The sequence below is a fragment of the Parasteatoda tepidariorum genome, chromosome 9 (genome assembly GCF_982258835.1).
Source record: "Parasteatoda tepidariorum strain Cologne lab strain chromosome 9, Ptep-v5.0, whole genome shotgun sequence".
Lineage (NCBI taxonomy): Eukaryota > Metazoa > Arthropoda > Arachnida > Araneae > Theridiidae > Parasteatoda > Parasteatoda tepidariorum.
In genome coordinates this window covers 100,882,259-100,906,882 of record NC_141763.1, presented here as the reverse complement: position 1 = coordinate 100,906,882, position 24,624 = coordinate 100,882,259, and the positions used below count along the sequence as shown (strand labels likewise).

At 31.8% G+C, this 24,624-nt stretch overlaps 1 protein-coding gene across 5 annotated transcripts in view; it reads right to left on the bottom strand.

Moving 5' to 3' along the window:
• Window positions 1–5,081: 5,081 nt before the first annotated feature.
• LOC107454274 (uncharacterized) overlaps window positions 5,082–24,624 on the bottom strand; it is a 21,641-nt gene continuing 2,098 nt past the window's right edge. The window contains exons 2-3 of one of the 5 annotated variants that reach the window (XM_087152510.1): window positions 23,960–24,033; window positions 5,082–5,755 (exon numbers count right to left, since the gene is read on the bottom strand). In XM_087152510.1, the coding sequence (XP_087008636.1) occupies window positions 5,137–5,742 (606 nt within the window). In that variant the 5' untranslated portion in view covers window positions 5,743–5,755; window positions 23,960–24,033 and the 3' untranslated portion in view covers window positions 5,082–5,136. Of the gene's footprint in view, window positions 5,756–14,711; window positions 14,958–21,234; window positions 21,370–23,959; window positions 24,034–24,624 lie in introns of those variants that run through there. The other 4 variants (XM_016071405.4, XM_016071402.4, XM_016071403.4 and 1 more) reach the window with 4 other exon arrangements.

The following is a 24,624-nucleotide window of genomic DNA, read 5'->3' as shown; positions in this document are numbered from 1 at the left end:
GTTCAACGCCCCACCAGCCAGCAATGATATCCCTGCTCCCTGCCCACAATGTGCTATCGGTGACGGTTAGGGAAACATCCCTCAGGGTGTTCCGAAGAAATACTATGGCAAATTTGTTCCTCCCTAAAATGGAAGAATTTTCTCCTCTGGTAGCCCGACGAGCAGCCCTGGAAGTTGATATCCTTGCGATAGAACAGTTCAAAGAGGACCGGTACCACGCACTCTCGGTCCCTATGCAAGGCTGATCAAAGTGGTCACCCACCCGCTTACTGGCAGCAGTCAGTGCTGCTTGATCACGGTGTTCTACTGGGAACCGTGTCCTTGCGAACAGTCCACCTCGAGACTTATCAAGAAAGCGTGACTTTGTGAACTGCTATCATCTGTGGCATCGCAGGCAGGATTGCAAAGAAATTAGATCCTGCGTGAACTGTGTTATTTGAAAAATTCGGATCAAGATGAGCTTCAGTGCTTTGAGAAGAACGTGTCCCTGCAACCAACGAGCCTTGTACCGAATCTAAAGAAGAACGGTATATTCTGCAGACTGTTGAACCTAGTCATCCATCTGACTCAGCATCGTCCTTTGATTCTAAGAATGCTCCAGGCTATTTACCAGTCTGGTTTAAAACACTTTTATTTCCAATTTTGATGACTTTTTGTACATTTATTACTTATTGTAACATTTTATTGTATTGTACATTTTATTTATTGTAGCATTGTAGTTGTAGCATTTTATGACTTATTGTAAAATTTTATTTGTTCGAGAGTAAAGCTTTTTAATAAGAAGATCGTTAGATAGTTGTTGTTGTAGTAGTTCATTTACGTCACACTAGAGCTGCACAATGGGCTATTGGTGATGGTCTGGGGAGCATCCCTGAGGATGATCCGAAGACATGCCATCACAATTTTGATCCTCTGCAGAGGGGACAAAGATCGTTGATTAATAAAAAGTTAGTTTTAATAAGAAGATAGTGGTCGTCTCACAGCTGTCGACCTGCTCCTCAACCAATCATCTTTCTGCGATGGGTACTGCAGCTCTGTGGCTTTGCATTTTGTGCTTGGTCACGGACACCCTCTGCCCATCCACTCATCTTGTGGTGCGCGATTCAGGGTCTTAGTTCATCAGTTGCCCCCTCCTCAACGCATCACATACTTACGAATGGTTCAAGTAGTATCACCCACCAAACGCTCTGTAGTATGGGGGGGAACGGGTTCGAATCCCCACAGTGACCATGAATGAACCGGGGTTCGATCCTCGACTCCACTAACACCCAACAAGTGCATGCAATATGCGTGCTCATAAAATCTTTGAAATCGAAAGTTCTGTGGTCGATCGCTAAGCAGTGACATGGGTAAAGGGATCTGAAGAAAATTTCCTTCCCCTTCAGATCTAATGTGATAGTATGTCTTCATCCTCATGGATTTTTCTCAGACCGTCTCCAATAACCCATTGTGCAGCTTCAGTGCGATGTATATAAGTATTACCTATCTACTTGACAAAGACTTTTGAATCATACTTATGTTATCGATCACACTTGTCTGCAAGTATGCATACCTATAGCAAATACTAGCCAATATATCGCAAGGTCAGAGGCACGTAATGAAATTCAAATGAATCACAATTGAGAAAGAAGGGAATCGAAACCAGTTTGATTATCAGGTGAGAGTTAAAGATGTTTTCAATGGTCATTTTTTCTCTCTCTTTTTGAATATACATTTGAGACTCCGACTTTGCATATATTTTTACTTGAAAATGGCAGTGAATTCAAAATATCCTGCATAATTTTTAAAAATGTAAGTATTTGTTGGTTAAACTAAAACAATTAAGTATTTTTCCATTTTGCCGGCGTAGACGATGTAGTTGCCAATGCAAAACCAAAGCATCCAAAGTCACCGGCAAGCAAACTCAAATTTTTCTCTTTGGGAGGGGAAATGTCTATAAAATAAATAAATGAAAAAAAATTCTAAAATAAGTAAATAAATAAAATAACTGAATTTACTTGCGCAGGCGAAATGAAAAAGTACCAACAATTGCATAACAGCTAGAACGGCAACGTTTAAATTGCTTGACAAGTAAAAATGATAAAAAATTTAATTTATATAATTTAAAAATTGATTTTTGAGATATTTTCCAAGAAAATAGGATTTACAATGGATATATAATATTTTGCATACTTAGATACATTAACAGAGAAATGCGCTTTGCTATCAGAAAAGCCTAATGTTCTAAAACTTTTCTTCACAAATACATATTAGAAACACTCTTCTATACATAATGTTATGTGCTGCTAAAATGAGATAGAACATTGCTGAACTAATCACGTCTACGAATATAATAATGGTAGTGTTTTGAAATTACGATCTGTAATTAAAAACAGGAAACTGAAAAGAATGGTGGCGACATCTGGAAGTTGATAGTGGAAATTTAACTACAAAATATACCTTGGTTAAAAATTTAATACTTTTCGTTAAATGTATTCCAGATTTCACGAATAATAAAGAAAAAGAATGTTTTCATACTTATAAAGGTTTGTTTTACCTCAGTTATAAATAGTAGTTTAAAATTTCCTTTCGTAATAGGTTTTATTTAACACATATTTTCTATTTCTTATGTAAAGTTATGAATGCAAAAACCTATATAGTGGCGACATCTAGAAACTTAAAATCGAACTTGAAATGCAAAAAACTACACCTGCTGTTACATAGAATCATAAAAACTAAAGAAAATGTTATAAACTTCATGAACATTTTGTATTATTTTCAAAATTTGAATAATTTAGGAGAATAAATTATAGTATTTTTAAATTATCGTTTAATTTCATTACCTTTAATAAATCTGGTGGCAACACTAGACTTTAAATATTATTGAAAAATACAAAGAGGATAACCATGGAGATGTCTCCATAAAACTTAGGCTGTTTTAACATAGGAACGTTTTTCTTTTTTCATATATATATAACCGTTGTTGAACAACCGACACAATTTTTGGGGTTTACTATTACTAATGCTCAACTTCGTAGCCTTGCCATTTTAAATCCTATCCAGAGGACAAAGGAACTCTTGGATCAAGTATTGGGAGAAATTTGACCTCGTGAAGGACTTTTTGATGAAGCTAACCCACATTTGCGTTACATGGAGAGGAAATCCACGTAAACCTATCACGGTTACTCTGATGACAAGGGGACTCTGACCCATGATCCGTCTACCACTATGGGCGTTTTACGTCAACACTGTGGTTGGAGCGAGCCGTGTGCGGAATTAGCATAGACCAGCCGTCGCTGGGATTCGAACCCGGTGTACCTCATTGAGCGAAGAATGCTCTGAGCCATCATGGCTCATACAGTTGTAGAAAAACTTTTTCATGAAATTTAATTATAAATAATATTTTTTCATGAACAATTACTATTTACATCCACGCCACTACTTACATAATTAGAACTGCATTCATTTAATGTAAAAAAATGGAAATATGATAATTACCTTTTATAAAAACTACGTTAAGTAATAATTCATAATTTACAAGAGGAAGAAACGAAAATCTGATCGAATCACCAGTGGAAAAAGTAGGAAGCGAAAACCATTAAAACCGCTTTAATTCCCTGATGAAATTCGATTTCTTACATCGACTTTCAACTCCTCTCTGTTTCACACGGCAATAAAGTAGGTTTTTATACTTTCTATTTAATGCAAGATTATGAAACAACAAGCAGACAAGTCCAGACAAGCAGACAACACAAGTCCTTCCACTCTATACTGCTTCCCCATAGGATTGTACTGTTCCATATCTCTTTGATGGAGAAGAAAAGTGTATGTATATTCGATTTTAGAAATTGAAAATGAAATATTATCTTTCATATAACAAAATGTATTTAAGAGCATTTCAACCTCACGCTTAGTATTAATATTTTACGCATTATTGTATTCATTCTTTTTTCTTTAGTAGTTGGTATAATTTATATCCGTAGGTGGCAATGAATTTCACAAAATTTAAGTAAGAAAACCTGTCAGTTAACGAAATACTGGGTAATGGCCCTTTATATATATATTTTTTTTTTAAAAAAAGAGCGCAAGAAATACAAGGTGAGTAGACTCCTATCAAATGGCATGTTACCTTAAAAATCATCATTGTAGGGAAAACCGGTCAAGAACATACCGGGAAACTGTCCTTAAAGAACATCAGTGTCAAGAATATAGGGTAAGAACACGCATATTAGGCACTTAATTTAAAAAAAATATCAGTCGTGGGAATACGGGGGATTTCTTTTTTGTTCGATGAGTGATTTCTAGTCAATGTAAATAGGTAGAGACAGGTTTATGTAAATAGGTTTTTTTTCTTCTTTTTTTTAAAAAAAAAAACCAACCCGGGTAGGTTATATTGGACTTTTTACGATATTACCTTGTTTAACACTTTCGAGATGTAATTTTTAATTTAAAACAGGGCAATTTCAATTTTAAAAAAACTTATATAATTAGGTTATGTGTTAAAATAAAAAAAATTAATTTTAATGTAGTGCCATCTTTTCATGCTATATATAATAAAAAGACTCTTGAATTAATTCTTTCCTTGTGTAAAAATAAAATCATAACATCGGGATCAGAGAAATACGCTGTTTTCTGTTTTATTTATTTATTATTAAACATTCATAACTTATATCTTCATTTTTTAGTTATAAAGTAAGGCTTTTGCAGGTCAACTAATTACAGAACTACTATTCATTTAGCAATTTTCTTAGTAGTTTTAGGAATTACTCTTTAGGCTGTATATTTATAGTTAGTTTTGATTGGAAAATTCTAGAATCAATATATTGCAGATAAATATGAAATCCCTTAAATTTATTTCTCTTTTATCTAATTCTTTATTAATCTATTTTGATTAGGTTTACAAAAAAGCCCATTTGAGCCCGGGTTTTATTGGGTGGTTTTTTAAGAGAACCCACACGGGTTTCTTCGGGTTTGTGGGTGGATCAAAAACCCTGGGTAGAGATTTCCCGCACACACTAAACAATCCTAGAAGTTACGACTTCATCGAATACGCTACTAAACCACGGTTTATGCATGTCAAAAAAATCAAGAATGAAAAGAAAAACGATAGAAAGCAAATTTTTTATCTTTCAAAGCACTCATTATATTTTTTTATTACTAAATAACATCCGAATCGTCATCTTCATCCGCGTCACCCCAGTCTTCATCAGAAGAACAGTTCTCTGGACAGAATTCTTTTCGCTTCATTAATTCGTGCATATTGTCCAACAACCAGGCCTTGTAAGCGCAAACCTGGGAAATGGAACAGGGCAAATTCCTTTGATGAAATCCGCATGAATCACGAACGTGATACTTCACAAGTTCCGTGTATTTGGGACATCCGAAATCTTCGATGTTCTTGAATGGAATCTTCAGTCGTTCCAGAATGTCTCGCTTGGTCCTACCACCCCCTTTATAAGCAACGACACACTTGTCTTGACTTTTGCATTTTTCGTACACTTCCGTGACCTTTGCATCCAGAAGATCTAAACTAATTGTATTTTCTCCTCTGGCCGGACAGAAGGAAAGTCCGTGAAGTTTGTTTTCAGTGAATCGAATGGTGGAGCTCTCTTTTGGAGTCAAGCCTGTTGAAAAGGGGCGCAAATTAAATCGATTCACACCAATTTTACCAGTATCTATATTTATCCATCCGAATTCACGCACCAGGAACTTGTTGTCGAAGTTGAAGCCTTCAAAATTGACTATACAGCATATCTTGTCCATTATGTATCAATAACTGAAGGAAAAAATATAATAAATTGAATTAAATAAATTTAAGGCACTAAAATAATTACTTTACAGTTAAAAGAATCCAAATTTGTTACGCTATGAAGAAAATATATTAGGAGGACCGGAAAGTAAAGTCGTTACGGTGCATTAAACATTCGTTAGTTTCAAAAACCAATTTATTTTTTTTTTATTTAAGATCCATTTTCAATCCGGCATTGAAAGGTTGTTGCTAACGAGGGTGAATACATTGCTGATAAGAAATAAAATCTTGATAACAAATATCAAATGAACTGAAAGAAACGACATTACTTTCCGGTCCCCCTAATACAAAATTGGATTAAAATTCACGGTAATCACTCGTTTCGCTGAGTTTTAAAAACCTACTACCGCAGTCCCTACAGTAGGAACCCTTGCAACTTACCACAACACTTGCAATACCCATAACCTTTATTCGTTAAGCATTACTGGAATCAAAAATCGTTTTACAATTTTCGGTCGGCCAAGCACAAATCCCGTATATATATATTCCTATATTGGTTGGTTCTAATGCCACTTGCCACACCGGCAAACCTGCTTGGTGAAACCGAGCAACTTTAAGGCAGAGCGAGCGTTTCTTGTTTTTAAGTGGCGCCATCTATGACCAAAAATGCGACATCTGCTACACCATACGTCGCACCCGCTTATAGGGCAGACCCATCATACACCCACAGATCATAATTTTGACCTGAATCAGAGAACGATCGATCTCCAATCCAGTACCCCCAGAGGTTTTGATTTGTTATAGGAATACGGACTTTTGCGACTCGACAGATTTAACTTGCATCAGTCACTTTACTACACGGGGAGTTTTCGGCCGGTGGGGTTCGAACCCACGAACTATCGGACATGGGTCCAGCGCCCTACTGACCAGCCTATCCCGGCCACGTATATATATATAAATTTCTTGAACTTTTTATTTTCGCGACAAAGATCCAAATTATTTATTGACATATTTCCCTTACACCTGTCTAACTAGAGAGTTTCCCCATTTCTTTAGTCTCCCGAAACGGGAAGAACCAAATTCTCACATTATTAAAGAAGCTTCTAGTTTTCATGTTATATTATTGACCAGATGGTGTGATTTGAAAAATATTAAGAGATCCAACTATGTCGGAATCCGAAGAAAAAAATGAAGACGATGTATAAAGATCAAATAATGCTGGACGAATGGCAGTTACTTACTTTTTGCTCGACAGTCAATAGTGACATAATTATTTATTACAGAATAAACAAAACGCATAATCTACAAAAATGCAAAGTTTCTAGATTTTTAAGAGCCAGCATGGTATGAAATGGCAATAAGTTCAACATTGTTGTGGTTTTGTTAGAATAACAGGCAAAACCTGTGGTTTTTTTTTCTCTTGACGCCTTGACAGTGAACAGTTCAGGATATGTAGCTCCCTGCTTATGAATAAATTAGAGCTTTATTAATAATCTGAGCCGAGCCCCTGTGGCTCACGGGATAGAGTACTCGCATCCCAATGAGGTGATCCAGGTTCGAATCCCAGCAATAGCTGGTAGATTTAAATTCTGTACCCGGCTCGCACCAACCTCTACTCTCACGTAAAATATTCTCAATGATAGACGAATCATGGGTTAAAATTTCATTAAAGAAGTCCTCTACGAAATCTAGCTTGCCCCGGTGAAGTTCCGTTGACTTCGGGGTTACGTTCAAAAATTACAAGGCTACGTAAGTTGAATACTGATGGCCGTAAAAGCAAAAATCGACTGCTCAAAGCCAGTTATAAAGTCTTCAGTGTCTCGCTTGAAAACAAGTTTCGTCTCAAATCTAAGATCTTGCTCTTCTTCCTAAATATCTAAGGTAAAGCCTTAGTGGCTCGGGGAATAGAGCGTTTGCCTTCCAATGAGGTGAGCCGTATCGAAACCCAGCCATGACTGGTCGATACGAATTCCGCATCCGGCTCGCACCCACCACAGTGCTGACGTTAAATATCCTTAGTGGTAGACGAATCATGGGTTAGAGTACTCTTGCCTTCAGGTTAACAGTCGAAAGTTTTCGTGGATTTCTTCTCCATGTAACAAAAATGCTGTTAGTTCCATCAAAAAGTCCTCCACGAAGGCAAATTTCTCCCAATACTTTATCCATGAGTTCCTCAGTCTTCTGGATTAGGTACAAAATTACAAGACCGGGGAGTTTAACATTAGTAGTCGTAAACCCCCCACCCCCAAAAAAAATTGGGTCGGCTGTTCAAGGATTGTTATAAAATAAAACATATGATAGAAGTAAACCCTTATGTTCTTTCGAAGCGAACGATTCCTACTAAACTATCTTGATAAATCTCATCCATTTCACGAAATGTCAAGTCACATTCATTTCACATGGTTGATTTTCATGCAATTATAAATGAACCTTTTTTATTCATGCGGTGTAATTTTTTCATGACTGTAAAATTTCTTGCAGTACCATTCAAATCTTACTGAAAACATCTTTCTCTTCTTGTTCAACTTTGCTTATTTATCAGTTTTCTTTCTCTCATCTTCATCGGGGATGACATTTGCTAATTGCCATTTATCCGCAGGTCAGACACTATTTAGACAGCAACAGTAGTTTGACTGAACACCCTCTGGACGGGAAATCTGCTGGATTGAGGCAGATAGGAACCCATGGCTTTAGTCCAGTCAACTTCCGAATTTGTCGTTCTCGATGGTTCTCAAAAGTCGACCATCTCTTTAGATTCGGTTTAAAACAATAGTAAAATCTGACCTGAACATTTTCCTAGACTAGGCCACAGAAGTAATCCAATCTTCGTCTGGTTGCAGCTCTAACCGAGGGATAGTTACAGTTTTCACAGGCCTTACCCTTGCCAAAAGATGATCATCAGTCGTGGTTTGCACTCGAACATAAACAGCCGCAGAATAACCCTGATGAATGGCATCGTAAAACGGGTGTACACTAAATTTCCTATCCACATCTCATGAGAACCATCTTGGAATGGATATTTCTTACGGGAAACCGAGTCCAATGTACCATGGAGAAACTTCCTTATCCCAAGAAAGACTCTTTTTCCATTACTTCTGCAGAAAAAGTTTGGAAAATAAAAAAAAACTGAAGAAACTAACCCGAATGAATCAAAAGCCTCATGGGCGACGGAAAAAATAGTTCACCTGTAATCGTCATAAATTTTAAATTCTCCAGCCAGACAGGAAGAGGGGGATGACCTACTGACCACGGAAGAGTAACTACATAACCATCCTACTTCCTTTAAAGTGATGATGTTTAAATAAGATTGTTCTTAAGTTAGAAATTTTTTTTCTACCATAGAATTTTATCGCAGGGTGAGAAATACCAATCACATCAATGTCCCACATCTCGGAAATGCTTGTTTCTTTAGAAGTAATGTCACCAGTATGAATTTTCCTGTAATATCTGCACCAATTAATACTTTTACGGGACCTGGAGTATTTTCGATATCATAAATAGAAAATTTTATACCTTTTAGTCCATTCATCCAATGCACATTCCTTGTACACCTAGAACTTCAAAATTGTAAAGAAATTTAACCTTGCAAGCTTCCTAATCCTTTTTTTTATAACAGTTATGTTTTCTTCGCGAGATTTCTTGCCGCCAAATAAAAAATGAGAAACAGCTTCTTCGTAATAGGACTAAATCTCATAATTAAAACCGTTGGATTCAGAACGTGTGACTTCTGGCTTCCAGAGTCAATTAAAGGTCAAACATTAGAAACTGAATAAGGTTCTTTTAATTTTACTACCAAAGTTTGAAGAAGTACTTTTGGTAAGTGGGACAAACTGGATAAATTAACAGACGATACAGAAGAATCTCCTTCATTAACACCAGCTACATTTTTTTCCACTGCCAGACTCCTTATTTGAATATACTTGTGGGCACATAAGTGTAACGCGTCTTTTAAAGGGCAAAATACTCTGCACAAAAACCTTTCATTGTTCCCTACGGTGATCCTTGATCATCCCTTAAAATAGCAACCTTTCTCTTTGAGAATTACTCAAGTTCATTTTCGGAGGATTAAAATGGCTCACGAATTCATGCTGCTTCGGATATAAGGTTCTGGTAGTTAACATACTGGTATAGCTCGTTCACCAGGAGTAGGCACTTGGCTCCGCCTTCGTCACGTGGTATGCGACGATACTATTTCGCTATTTTTGGGAGAAGGTTGTGAGCAATCCTGATCAATCTTGCTATTTGGCGATCGTTAGGCAAAAATATTTATTTCGCAAACTTTTTAACAATAAATACTTCATAAATTTGATGATATTTTGCACCATTTTTTATGATATTTCTTTCTTTTGAGAGAATACTTTGTCCTTTATGAGTCATTTCGCTGGGAGAACAACAGTTTTTAAATTTAAACTATATTTAATTAGCTAGAGTAACAAAATGTATAATAGTCGATAATAAAGCAAAGTAAGTGACTGAAAAATAATTCACTTTTTGTGTTTGGCGCAAATTAAGGGTTGTCTCAATTTCAACAACGGAGATGTTTCTCTTCTAACTCCCGCGCTGAAATGAACTCTGCGTCCCAGGAGGTGGAGCCAAGTCTCAACTTCTGGTGAACGAACTATAGCTGTCGGCATAGAATCAGGAGCTGAACAGAATTGCTTTTTAGATATGGGTTTGAGTTCAAAACAATACATAACCAGGCTTATTCTTTCCCCAGACTCAACTTACGATTTCAAGAATGAGAAAAGACTTTCCAGACGTTTTTTGGGGTCAATTAAGGCTATAAATTGCGAAGTTTTTGAAAAGGCTACTAAGAAATCGTCTGGTCAGCAAGATTTCACCTGCTTACCCCTCATTTTTCTTTCATCACAGGAAGAATTTCTAATGTTCTAATATGCGACAATCAAATAAAATTGTCTTGAGTCTTTCAGTTAAAGCATTTTTCAAAACTAATAGCGGCAACTCTCTTAAATTTAACTGTAGATTGAATCAAATATTCGTCAGCTCAATCAATGTTTTCATCTGAATCAATCTTTTGTAGCCAATCCTTGACATTTCCATCAAATCGTCTTAACTCTAGTTTTGTAAATCTTCTTTTACTATAATTATTGACACTAAATCATCATAACAGGAATGAACCATTCTTTCACCAACAATCTCCGATATTTCTAGAAAAGTATTGAAACAGTTATCAACAGAAGTTCTAAATTTTGGCATTCAACTCGAGCAGTTTGTCATTCTTATTTAAAATAAAAACGAAATCCTCAATTTTGCTTTTTTTGATTTCATTATCCGAATTCAAAATTTCATCAACACACTTCGTAAAAGCATTTCTTGTTAACCTTCGTCGAGTTTTCGTTATGTTCCAATTCCTCTAAAATCTGGCCTTCAATCATATAGGTCACCGATTTGGAAGAGTCCTCCAGTCCTGGACGCCAAAATTTTAATTTATTATGTAGAGAACACACCGACGCTATCCTAAATTACACACTCTTAATGCAACTGTGGGCCATTAAACAATACCAACTTGGTTATTTCAATTACATAAAGTTTCAGGCGTGTGTGCTCAAAATAGGCTTATAAACCTTTGTCAAGTAGAATACCAACCTTCATCTATCAAAAGGTAACTCAAGATTGAATCATGTCGTCGCTTTGAAACTAAACCGTGGTAACACAAAAAAGCAAGTCTCTCAGGAGAGCGATTTCTAACTTTTCAGGAATTTCCTCCGCAGGTTGACTCGCAGCTATGGCGACTATTGCAAAATAGTTTACATTAAAAAAAACTGCTTCTTTACATTTTTCAATGAGCCAGGCCTGATTCTTGTAGCATTTTTAATTTTGTGATAATTTCGAAATAAGTTAAGGAACTTTGAGTTGCAACCCTTTTCTTTAAAACTTTTATTAAAAGTGGAGAGTTATTGCAAAATACAACGATGTTCTTCAAAATATCAACCCGAATATTGCATATTTCATTTCAAATTTTGACATGCAACAGTGTTGGAAAAAAATCGCTCTCCTGAAAAACTTGCTTTTTTGAGTTACCACGGTTTAGTTTCAAAGCGACGTTATCTCCTCCAAGGTTTTGTTGCAACTGGCACACTATTCCCTAAAACCAAGATGGCGAATCGCGCCAATGCGATAACGATTTATCTGCTCTCTAAATTAATTTTATGGAACTATGAAGATAACACATTGTTTTTCTAATAGGGTGATTTTTTGTACACAAAATGATCCAAATATCTCATTTTTCGATTTTTTTTTTTTTTTTGAGTTACTAGGGTTTAGTTTCAAAGCGACGATGTCTTTATATACTAGTGAATTGATGTTTTATACGGTAGTTACGCCACATAACAGCCTTTATATATGTCAGAGGTTATTGTAATTCTAGCTGTCAATTTCACATACTACCGTTTTAGCCGATCTTTTTTAAATTTGCTTTCTAGCCATTGTGATGTTTTTGTCACTTTTACTGTGCTTTATTGTTTTAACTATTATAAACTTTGATATCTTTTAACTCTAACTATAAAGGTCCTTTGACCTATAGTTTTAAATCCGTTCAATTTTTTCATGGGTTATTATGTGTTGTGTCAGTAATTCATTCTTATATAGTGATCCTTTGACCCTGTTGAGTAACTTTTAGATGGCAATACGCACAATTAGTGAATATGTCAAACTGTTTTATGTTTTCTTATACAATCTTACGCCTGCCATGTGCATGGGCTGTTGCCATGTATTTTATGTATTGTAATGATTTTTAGATTTTAATAAACCCGTATGCCCTAAATTAGGGCAGGTCGGTGTAAAATTTTCATGTCAGATGTTATAGACTTTCATTTTCATAAAAGTAACTTCACTGAACAAAAACACTAAGCATTCCAAATTTTTCTACATTAAAAAAAAAAAAAAAATTATGCAGTTTCAAAAGCACTAACTTTTGCACAACGTAGAATCAACACATGTTAACGGGAAAGAAATATATATACCATCCTTTTTTAAAAAAACAAATTTACTTAACTTTTATTTTAGCTTTTGGTATTAAGTTATAACCTCGCCAATTTGAGCGATTTCTCACTTGAAAAAAAAAAAAAAAAAAAGATATAAAACAGACGTTGTTCTATTAACATAAAATTTTGACGAATTGAGTTAGGGTTTCTAAATATCATTTACCAAGTAAGCTTACAAAAAAAGGGTATAAATTTGGAACAATAAAAATTTTAAATAAAAACTATAATCAAATATTCACTAACATTAATGGAAAAAAATAACTGAATCAAAACAAAAAATATTGAAATTACAAATACCTCTTTTTTTTCCAGCCAGTACTGAAATTCAAAGCATTAACTAATAAACAAAATTGACCTTTTTAATGTTCCTGCTGATGAGATCTAAAAATATCTGATATTTTTTGTTTATCTCATGATTATCTGATCCAATAATTTTGATTGGAAAAGACTCTGGGGGTTAGCCTATTAAATATGAACGTTTACCGTACAAATTGATTTACTCCGTAAAAAACGTAGAAAATGCGATGAAATAATGCTTTTTTTAAAATTCTTTTTGTAAAGTCAATTTTTATTTACAAATTGAATCGTTTAGAGGCATTAATCTTTACAATTGGAGAGATTTATTATAAATATAAAAAGCTACGAATGCATCACGTAGTTTATATATAGAAATTTAAAACAGATGTTATTAAAATATAATTTTGACAAATTCAGTTGGAATATCTAAGTATCATTTACTAAATAAGCTAATCGAAACCAGCTAATAGTTTAAAACTAATTAAAAACCTAGTTACTTAAATAATTAATTTACTAATTTCAAACACTAAAATAACAAATTAGTTTTTAAATGCATTTAACGAAAGTGTTTCTAATAGCGTTACAAATAATCATTAGCTTAGCTAATTAATCTCTACGTTTTTAAGCGTGGAGAAGCGTTTGCGTTTCTGAGATATTTAAATAAGACTTTTTTCATTAGTTGCCAAATACGATTCACTATGAAATTATGGAAAAAAAATATATTTAAAATCTTTTCTCGCGCATGCGCAGTGCAAAAGAATTACTTTAAATACTCACATCTTGCGTAGTTTTAAGCGAACTTCTTAAAATTTTAAAACAAAATTTTTGTATTTAATTTTAAATTGCTCCAAAAACTTGTTTAAATAATTTTACTGAATATTTTTAGAGTTGCAGCAAAATAAAACGAAAGACAAAAAAAAAAAATTTCTTTTTTAGAAAAAAAATATCGATATCTCTGAATATTTAAGCTAGGCTTACGAAATTTTAGCAGTAATTGCAAATAAAAACCAAATTAATTTAAACATGTTACAAGCTTATTGCTTGATTTTCTGGCATGGGGTGTTCAAAAAAGTTGTCTTCTTTCATTATTTATTGCCGGTCCCTCAAACCTCTGAAAGCTTTAAACCTTATTGCTAAGTTTGAAAAATCATATGAACTAAGCAACTCTGAAGTTACAAAATAATCCTTAGAGTATTTCTTGAAAAAAGTTTAAAAATGTGAAAAAGTGAAACTTTTATCATTGTAGGGCATTGTGTGTGTATATAGTATTATACGGATACCCAAGTTATCGCTAGAGAGGCTAAAATATTCCAAACTTATACTTATGTTGGTGTTAATGTGATTTAATGGCTGTTGGACAGATTTTGAATTACTACTTAACTTCTATACATAGAGACAATAATTGTTACATCAATTCTTCATTAGATGGACATTTCTTAAAAATTCCAAGCGGGCAGCAGTTTACATTAAAACTAAAGCGATGGAGATTATTCTAAACTGATGTTTGAGCTATTCTAAGCAATAGTTTTCCAGTAATGTCAGAAATAAATAGTTTAACAAATAGTTTTCTAACCCTAAATTCAAGTACAAATGCCTAAACTCATAAATAAAAGCTATTTTCGTTTTTCTATTAAAAATAATCAATCGGGAGAAACACAGATATAATTAGGAATAAATATTACCTAATGTATGCAATTATTTTTCTGTCTTGCATGAAAAAGAAATAAAAACATCGATTACTCACGCATAAATTTCGACTACTGTCAGAACACTATTAGTTATTAAGAACTGATATTGAGCAAATGTTTGTACATGGTTATTTATGTAAAAAAAAATTTTAAAAAATTAACAAATAAAAAGTGAAAGGGTAGAAACTAAAATGAAACTTTTATTTCGATAAGATAGAGTTTATGTTATAAACTATGGCCAATTGGCATAAATTATTATAACAGATGAAAATGCCTTCCATTTTTCTCATTGTTCTTAATTTAGATAGCTTATCTTAAAGAACTGTTAGGAACCTAAACTGAAAAGATAAAACTAAGTTGCTTCGTTAACATTCTCAACATCGCTGAAATGAAACCTTTTTCTAAACAATAAAATAAATTAATTTTAACGTATTTGTTTTAAGGCTCCGTCCTCTCTCTTTTTTTTTAATTAATGTACGTCAATATTTTCCACAAAACATTTTGTTAATATATTAATCATAAATAAATAGACGAATACCTAGGTTTGAAAAATACTCATTTGCATTTGAAAAAAAAAATGAACCTAAGGAATACAGATTGAGATTCAATAAGAAATAATTTTATTTGTTGAAGAGACAAAACCATTCAAATAGTGGACGGTTTTTATAGTTCTCGATTAAGTTTTTTTATTTTTAAAAATTTCACAATAAATGTTAAGATTTATATCTTGTCACATGAAATCTCACACTTTTTTGCTACTTTTGATTGACAACTACTTAAGCGCGAGATTATGAAATAAAATAAAGATCTCATAAGGGAAAAATATATTTTCAACAACAATGAATAAATAGTCAATATTTAAAACAAACAACAAAAAATCACGGAAAATCACTTAAATTTGCAATAACTTTCGAACAAATTGGAATTTCGAAATAAAATTCGCGTTAAGTTCTCAAATAAAAATGGCTCTTTCAGCACACCGAATTTGCATCTGAGCAAGCTACAGATCAACTTAACATGGTATTTTTTTTTACCTACAGGTTTAGAGGTTGAATAATTCGTGAACTATTTGTCGAAACTTAATTTTTTTTTATTCTATTGAACTGCTTGTACATTATTCTACACATCTTTGTAATTTTAATTTCTAAATCGATGCAGTTTTTACACACCAAAACTAAATGTAACGTTTAAGTTAAACACCCAAAACATCGGCGGCCCTTGCAATTTTTTAATACAAATAGATTTTAGCAGAACAGCGCGGTTGACAATTTATTTATTTATTTTTGGCTATGGAACCCTGAATGATCGGCCTTCTCTGCACGAATAACCCTGAAGTTAGAAACGAAGTTAACTTTATTTAATGATATTCTTAAATGAAGACTACTCATTTTTGGAGCCGTGGTGGCTGAGGGGATAGAGCGAGCGTTCGCCTTCCAATGAGGTGAACCGAGTTCGAATCCCAGCGATGGCTGGTCGATACGAATTCCCCACCCACCCCAATGCTGACGTAAAATATCTTCAGTGGTAGATGAATCATGGGTTAGAATCCCCTTCCGTCAGACCAAATGCGGGTTAGTTCCATCAAGAAATCTTCCACGAGGGCAAATTTCTCCTAATACTTGATCCAAGAGTTCCCTTGTCTTCTGTATTAGGTTCAAAACAACAAGGATACGGAGTTAACCCTTTCAGTCCCAGTGATTCCAATTGGAATCATTACATTTAAGATTTTTTATCTGCTTACCTAAAACTCAATTTGATTTGAAATAGGCGGTATTTTAATCTACAAACATTCCTCTAGCGAAATATATTTTTATTTTTCACCTATAAATGGCGGCACTACATGTGTTTGTGATTGAAATGATACTTGTTTCGGTTTTGTTCAAATCCATAAAAGTTATTGAAATAAAATATCTTTTTGAGGCATTTTAAATTAAGGAATATTTTTAAATATTTCATTTTTATTTATTTAAATGTTCATAAATAGTATTTCAACAATTTTTAACAATTTTCATTTTGAAAATTTATTGCTTTTATTTATTGAAAAGTTATGATTCCAAATGGAATCAGTGGGAGTTGAGTACAACTCTATATCATTCTCTAATGCGTTGTTTATTTTGAATTTATATCGTTTTTCTTTGCTCTTTCTTATTACTTTTTCAAGTTTTACTAAGATTTTGGGATAAAAAAGACTTATTTCTTTTTGTCATTATTTTTCCTGATGCCAAAGCAAAAAGCAGAGGCTTTATCTATTGATAAAGCGGTTCATTTGCTTATGAATGGAGACTTGTCTGACATCGAAATAGAAGACTTGGATTCAGATGAAGAAACTAGTGATAATGTTCTAGGTGATATATCAATGGAATCTAAAGTTAATTACAACTCAATTGATGCACCCAGGGCCGGATTAACCTATAGACCCACTAGGCACGTGCCTAGGGCCGACGAAATTCAGGGGGGGAAGGAGGGGAGGGCCCAAGAACGGCTATGCCCAGGGCCTACGAAAGGTATAATCCGGCTCTGGAAGCACCCCAATGCATAGCTGTCTTAACAATACTAAGAACTGTTTTAAAACATTTCATGTAAAATAAATAAGTAATACTGAGAAATAATAAGGTTCTCATCTAACCATATCAATAATGATGAAAATTGGTTCAATTTTTTTCAATGTGTAATAAATATAATAGTGCCAAATATTTCTTGCAGAATAGTTATAATTTATTTAGTTATTAAAAAAGACCCCATTTATATAGTTATAAATCTTTAAATAATGCATAATATATATTCAAAAACTTTTCTAGTGATTTTCGTCCTTCACTACTTTATTCCCAATGATGCCATTTGGAATCATTTAAAATTTTATTGAAGAAATTTAAAAAAAAAAAAAATTCTGTTTGTTTTGTTCTTTTGAATGCAAAATGAGTCTGTTTTACAAATTTCAGAATTTTTTATTGAAAAATAAATATTTGGGACTGAAAGGGTTAAACATTAATAGTCTTTAACTCAAAATTGGGTCGGTGTTTAATTCCGGCTATAAAAAAAAATATGAAGAATGAGACTTTTTATCGTTTTATCATTAATCTTTTATGATTTTCGTTGAAATGAAATCTAAAATGAACAGCTATAAATGTTGAAAATGATTACCAAAGGAAACATATTTCTTTATTAACGAATTTAACTAACTAAATTTAATTTGAAAAATGCGTTCAGAAATGCTAATTTGTTCATAAATGCGATATCAAGATATCAGAATTTTTTTTTTTTTTTTTTTAAATTTATAAGTATTTTCCTCTTAATAATTACATGAAGGCAATCGAAATATTAAATAATGGACTGTTGATTGAATATAAATATAGGTTTAAAAAACATTGCTGGTTTAAAAAAAATGTTTAACTCTCGGAACCCTTTAAATCCTTCCACGGAACACCATTTGGGAACTGAGGAACTCCGCTTCACCCCCCCCCCCAGCTACTAAAGCATTTTTTTTCTTACCCTTGCAATTGAACAGAAATATTATTTAATTATTCCGAAATTTTTTATTGTATTAACACATATTTAGTTCCCGATTCGATTGAGAAAAATCTATAAACCGAATCATATTATCGGTCACCACAGCAACTTGTTGTTAAAATACTTACTTAATTCATTGTAATTATTTAAAGTTGTTAAATGTTTAGAGCCAAGGAGATTGTTTAGCAACAGGTTAATAAATCCTAGAATTTCTTTGCAATCTTAAAATTGTATGTGTGTTAAACGGGATAAAGTTTTGAATTAAATGTAAAAATAAAAAGTAGAATAATAAATTATGCTTATTTACTACTTTCAAACGGTTAACTAAATATACTTAACAAGTGTGAATGACCGAAATGAGTTCATTATTACATAGTCGCTTCGGTAAATGTCTCAAATATATAGTACTAGGTCAAGTTAAGAGCCCGGTATGCTCTATATCAGGGGTTTCCAACTTACATGAGGCCGGGGGCCACAATTAAAAACACAAATCAAATGGCGGGCCGCAACTTTATCAAAATTATTTGTAGGCATCTTTTATATTTGAAGGAACATTAAATATTACTGTCAGAGTTTTACCAAGTTGTACAAAACAAAAGTATTGAATTACAAATAAAAATAAGAAGTAGATTTTTAAAAATATTTAATTGTTAATAATAATATTTTTAAAAATATTAAATAAATAATAGAAATTTGGGCTACAATAACTTTAATGTGCACCTATGTATTAAACAATTAACCCTTTAACGGGCCCTTTATTTCTAGTAAAGGTAAATTAAAGTATTTTTGGAATTGAAATTGTTTTAAGAACAGTAATTGATATATAAAAAAAGGAACTCATTTAGTTTATAAAAATGCCATTTTTTTGGTGGTAAATATATTTAACGTGACCTATTAGGAACTTACTGACTTTTATTTTTCTTTATTTATAAAATAAATTCCTTAAATGCTACAAACTTCAAAATGAATTATGTATTTTATAACTTTTATACTTTTTTTAAAAGTGAAAAATGGTTACCAATTTTATTCAAACTCACTTCAAGAAAGCTGAAGTTATTGAAAAATGGAAACCTAAATTATAAGTGGTAAAACGTTGTGGTAAGTATACTTACCACGGCCTTAAAAAGGGTTAATGTGCAAAAGATATCTAATTGTTAAGGTATTCAAACTTACATAACATAGTAGCACACAAAATATTCTATGAGAAAATTGAGGTTTGTCTGTTGCAACTACCAGAGAATAGATATTTACATTTTAAATTTACAAATGTGTGTGTAAATATTTTCGTCAAAAATGAGTGGTTTCAAACATTTATATCGGAGAATTTCTTCCAGAAATTTTCTGATGCGCACATGCTAATTATAATAAAAAAATACAAAAAAAAAATTAAATAATAAAGAGCAACATACACGATTAATTTTGTATTTGAATAAATATTCTCTTGGATGCAAAACCTGAAAAATAAATTTCTTTGTACCGTTGGTATGTTAAATTTCACAGAAACGAAGAAATTAGGTTTTTATTAACGAGAAAAGTATTTTAAACCCATATAGATTTTTTACGAAAATTGTCTGCAAAAAAATGACAACTAATATATTTTAGTTCGTGGGCCACAAAAAAAGGCTTCGCGGGCCGCCAGTTGGAAACCCCTGCTCTATACCAATGCTTTTTAAGGTTCAGTTACACTGCCCGGTATACATTTGCCCGGTATGTCCTACACTGATGTTTTTTTAAAGCCAAGTGCCAGCCCAGTAAGCATTGAACCGGAACACCGAACACTGACGTTTCTCCTAATCTATCCTCAGCAGAAATATCGAAAAAATATAATAATATCAATGAATAAATTAATATCAAATCGAATGTAAAAAATATTTCGGACATTCACTAAAGCGACTATGGGATTGCTGACATTCCCCGGTGAAAGTTGACATTCTTTTGATTTCGGTCATTCATGGCAAAATTAGCATAAAATATTCGATTACTTTGCAAATTTAAAAAAAAAAATCACTTTCAAATAATAATATAATAAATATGATAATTTATAAAGAATAATATTTAAAAAGGACTATAAATAAATATTGCACGTATTTAAAGAATAAATTAGTCATAAATAAAGAACTAATAAATAATTTACAGATTACTCAAACGAGCGGACGTATATTTTAAATCACTTCCCACGTCCAAATATTTCCCTTATGATACTATGATCCATAAGTGAATATAAATCATTTTTCTAAGTAATCACTTTTTGAAATAATATTTAATATTAAAAGTATATTGTTATAACAAGTTCGGGGAGTTCACAACTCAGGGGTCTGTCTAGGTTTTTCTGAGAGGTACCTATTTTGTGAAAATTTAGACATAATTTGTGAAAAATTAAAAATTATATTTAAAAATCAACACAAAAATATGGTAAAAATATGGATTTATCGCTTCTTAAGGGATACAAAAATAAAATTTTAAGAAAAAGTATTTTGTGAAACTACCGTTTTTCCTAAAACTGAATTTGTGAAACTACCGTTTTTCCTAAAGTTGAATTTGTGAAGGTACCGCTAAACGGTAGTAAATTCGGCCTAGACAGACCCCTGCAACTGTAATTAAATATTTTTGCTTCTCAAATGAGAGGACGTAGATTTTAAATACAATTTTTTCATGCATCAATAATTTTGATATAATTTAAAATTTATGTATTAACAAAATAATTATAAAAATAACAGAATCATTATAAGAAAACAGCTTTTAGAAAACAGACGAATAAATTACGATACATTGAATAAATACGATAACGATGGATTAAAAAAACAAACGACTTAAGAATTTCTAACTATAATTATTTTTTTATTATTTTGAAATAACAGCTTTTATGAATCATAAATAAATCAGAAACGTTTTAAGACATCAAAAACAAAGAGATAGATTCCATGTTAAAAAGTTAAGTTTTTTTAATGGATTAGAATAGAATATCAAAAATAAATTCAGTTTGAATTGAAATATAGTAATTATGACAAACCAGAAAAATAGTAATCCACCGTCTAGAATTCTTCGCTATAAAATAGAAGATATTTTCATTTTAATGAGAGAAAACTCATCACGTTTAAACTACGCACGTGCAGTGGAAACTGAAACTAATTTTATTCTTGTTTTGTTGCATTCCTATTTATAAACACCTGGAACTTCTCTTTTGCATTTACGCTCTTCATTATTCCCAGTTTCTTATTTCTTTTAATATATATATTCCCTATGAGTAAGAGTTTCTTTTCAAAACCTTGATATGTCGAATTTTTTTCGAAATAGAATTCTTTCGGAAAAATCAAAATTTAAAATTATTTTCAACCAATTCTTTTTTTCATAATGCATACTTATTTTAGTCTTACTTTTGAAAATATCACTGTTATATTTAGACTCATAGTCAACTATCATTACATACACATTTAATAGTATTTATTTCTATGATTCATGACTCTACTTATTAGAGTAATATTTTAGAATATACTTAATTCTAAACTTGTTATCTCGAAATTTTTTTAGCATCTCTTCGACTTTGAGATATCGAGAGTATATCGTATATATACTCTCTGTATATATACATATATGTATAAAAAAAAGTTAAAAATATCGAGAAAACATGGGGAACAAATATAAATGTTTTTAAAAGAGAGGAAAAAATTTATAACAAATATTTTAAGCAAAATACATCCAGATTGACATATTTTGCTTTAGCTATATTAAAACAATATTAAAAGGCACTCTTTTTCGCGGATATAATTGTGTGAGCTGATGACGAAATTATATCTTTTCCTTTTTTTTTGCTTTCCAGTTTTTTACATTTTTAAATATTTTTTAAAAATATTGCAGTTTTAATAATTTTTTCTATTCTATTTCTATTTTTTCTATTAATTCTATTTTAAAAATATTCATATATTTTTCAATATTTTCTCTATATTTTTAAAATATGTACTTGTAGCTTATGAGCAGCAAATAAAACTTATTATTTTTCTTCATTCATCTCGCTTTTCCTTCATCCTTTTGTTTTTATTAGTGTTTATATCGATGTATATATATATAAATTAAATAAAAATTGTTTTAACTCCTCAGCAGCAAGAATACATACCTCTGAAGGAAACAAATATAGGGTTTTGTGATAGGGAACAACAAAAGCCATGTTTTGTATTGGCTGAACCCTACACAAGCAATAAAAACATGAGAACTCGAAAGATAATGAAAATTCAAAATCGAAATATTTTTTAATCAGTGCATAGCCAGACTAAATCCAAGTGAACGTTCACATATACCACCACATCAACAGCCATCCTTCCAAACTAATGGATTGAAGATGGTGCGTCATAAATAAATATCATAAAAATTTTTATAGCCTATAGTTCAAAAATATTAAAAATTTATAATTTTTAAAACCAAATCTTATGATATCTAAGCAAGTACAGTGAGGAAAATAAAAAAAATTTCATTTACATTTACAAGAATGTCATTTCAATTAATCCTTATCTCTATTTATTGCTTTGCCGATATACACAGAATCATAGTGAACAGCATAATAACTGCGCAGTAGAATATTCATGGGAATATTTGCAGGCAAGAATTTAGTGCCATTTAATGGAGTATTTTTATTTATTAGGCCAGCACGTCAGCCATTGATTTTATCATATCCTCTTTGTTTACACCCAGCACATCAACTATTTGATTCTTTTTTTCCAGATTTCTTATATTTATGAATATCTTCTTCTCTTTATCCCCACCAACTCTAAAAATTCATTACTTGTAATCACTGCTGCAGTGGTTTCTATCTTTCTTCTTGTCTCAGATCTAGCAATTTTTGGTTCCCTTCTTGGTGTAGTTTCCTAAAGACCCCGAAATACCTCGCGAAGGCAAAGCAATGAAAATCTGCACTGCTTTGGCTGAACATCAATTGTCAGTTGTCTTTGCAGTAGAATTTGGGGGTGTAAGAACTGAGCATCTGTGGTTACAATTAAAATATATATTTAATAGTTGTTATACTTAATAAATATGAACTGTCGTTTAAGGAAATGCGATTATATTTATTAGCTATTTTCTATACTATTTATAAGAAGAAATGACAATGATCAGGAATTACCCCTAAGGGGCATCATTTGATATAGTTTCCTGTAATCAATTTTAATGTTTACAGATGTGAAATAACCAATCAAAAGCTTACAATATTTATTATTAAGAGAGGGATATTTGCAGAAATGTGCACCTTTAGAAACCCACCTTTGAAATGGAAAATACAGAAAGCAGTTTAAAAGATACTTATTTTGTTAGATTAAACAAAACATTATTATTAAGTAAATGCAGTTATACTTTAGTAAAGCGCACAAGGATACTTGTCCCTATCTCAAATTTTAAAAAAAATTCCCTTTTTTTATCCTGAATTACCCCAGGTCACTCTAATACTTTTAAAAACTGTATAATTTGGAAACTATTTGATTGATTTTGTTCAAATTTTATATTTTGTCATCTAAAACTACGAACTTTAGAATAGTCTAAAAATTTTTATAGCCAACAGTTCAAGAATTTTTTGATGTATAATAAATAAAATCAAAAAATAAAGGATATTATTAAAAATCATTTTCTATATGGGATTATCCTTGGATAAACAAATTTTGTAATTACGTAAAAAAATTTTCAATTCCCTTGAAAAGTTGTAAAGATAGGGTGAAATATCCAAAAAAATGAAAATAACATAAAGGGTAACAAACTTTTGTTCACTCTTTAGGGACCCTATTTTCAAAAGTACAAAACTCCACATACTTTGGTGGCTTAGAATCCAAATCTGTAAACGAAACAAAAAACTATGTTGATTGTGAAAAGGTGAGTCTTTGTGTCTGTTTTTATAACTTAAATTATCATCATCACAAATTAATAAGCCTATTTAAGGTTGAGTGTTCAAAGTTAGAGTCGTAGTACATAAAAATCTGATCATTCGATAAAAAGTTATTTTTCAATGCACTAGTGTCACTGAACAGTAAAATTACACTAAGATAGCACAACAATCTTATGCAATCATATAGGTTGACTTTTATACCAGAAATAATAATACATAGTTAAATACATAGCTGCCAACAAGGGTAGGAAAAAATCCCGTACATTTCACGAAATATTATAAATTTCATTTTCCAGGTATGATTGAATGTCATTAAATATACATAAAATGCTAATTATTAGTAAATGTTAATTATAGTAAATGTTAATTATAGTAAAAGGCATTTAATTCAGTTAAAAGAGTTTTTTAATTAATTTAAAAAGGGAGTTTTGAATAAAAATTAACTGAAAATTTTAGGACAAAAAAAAGAGTTTTAAAATGATTTTGACAAATGAGGCTGCCTTCATTATGTATTATTAATACTGATTTAAATATTCTAAC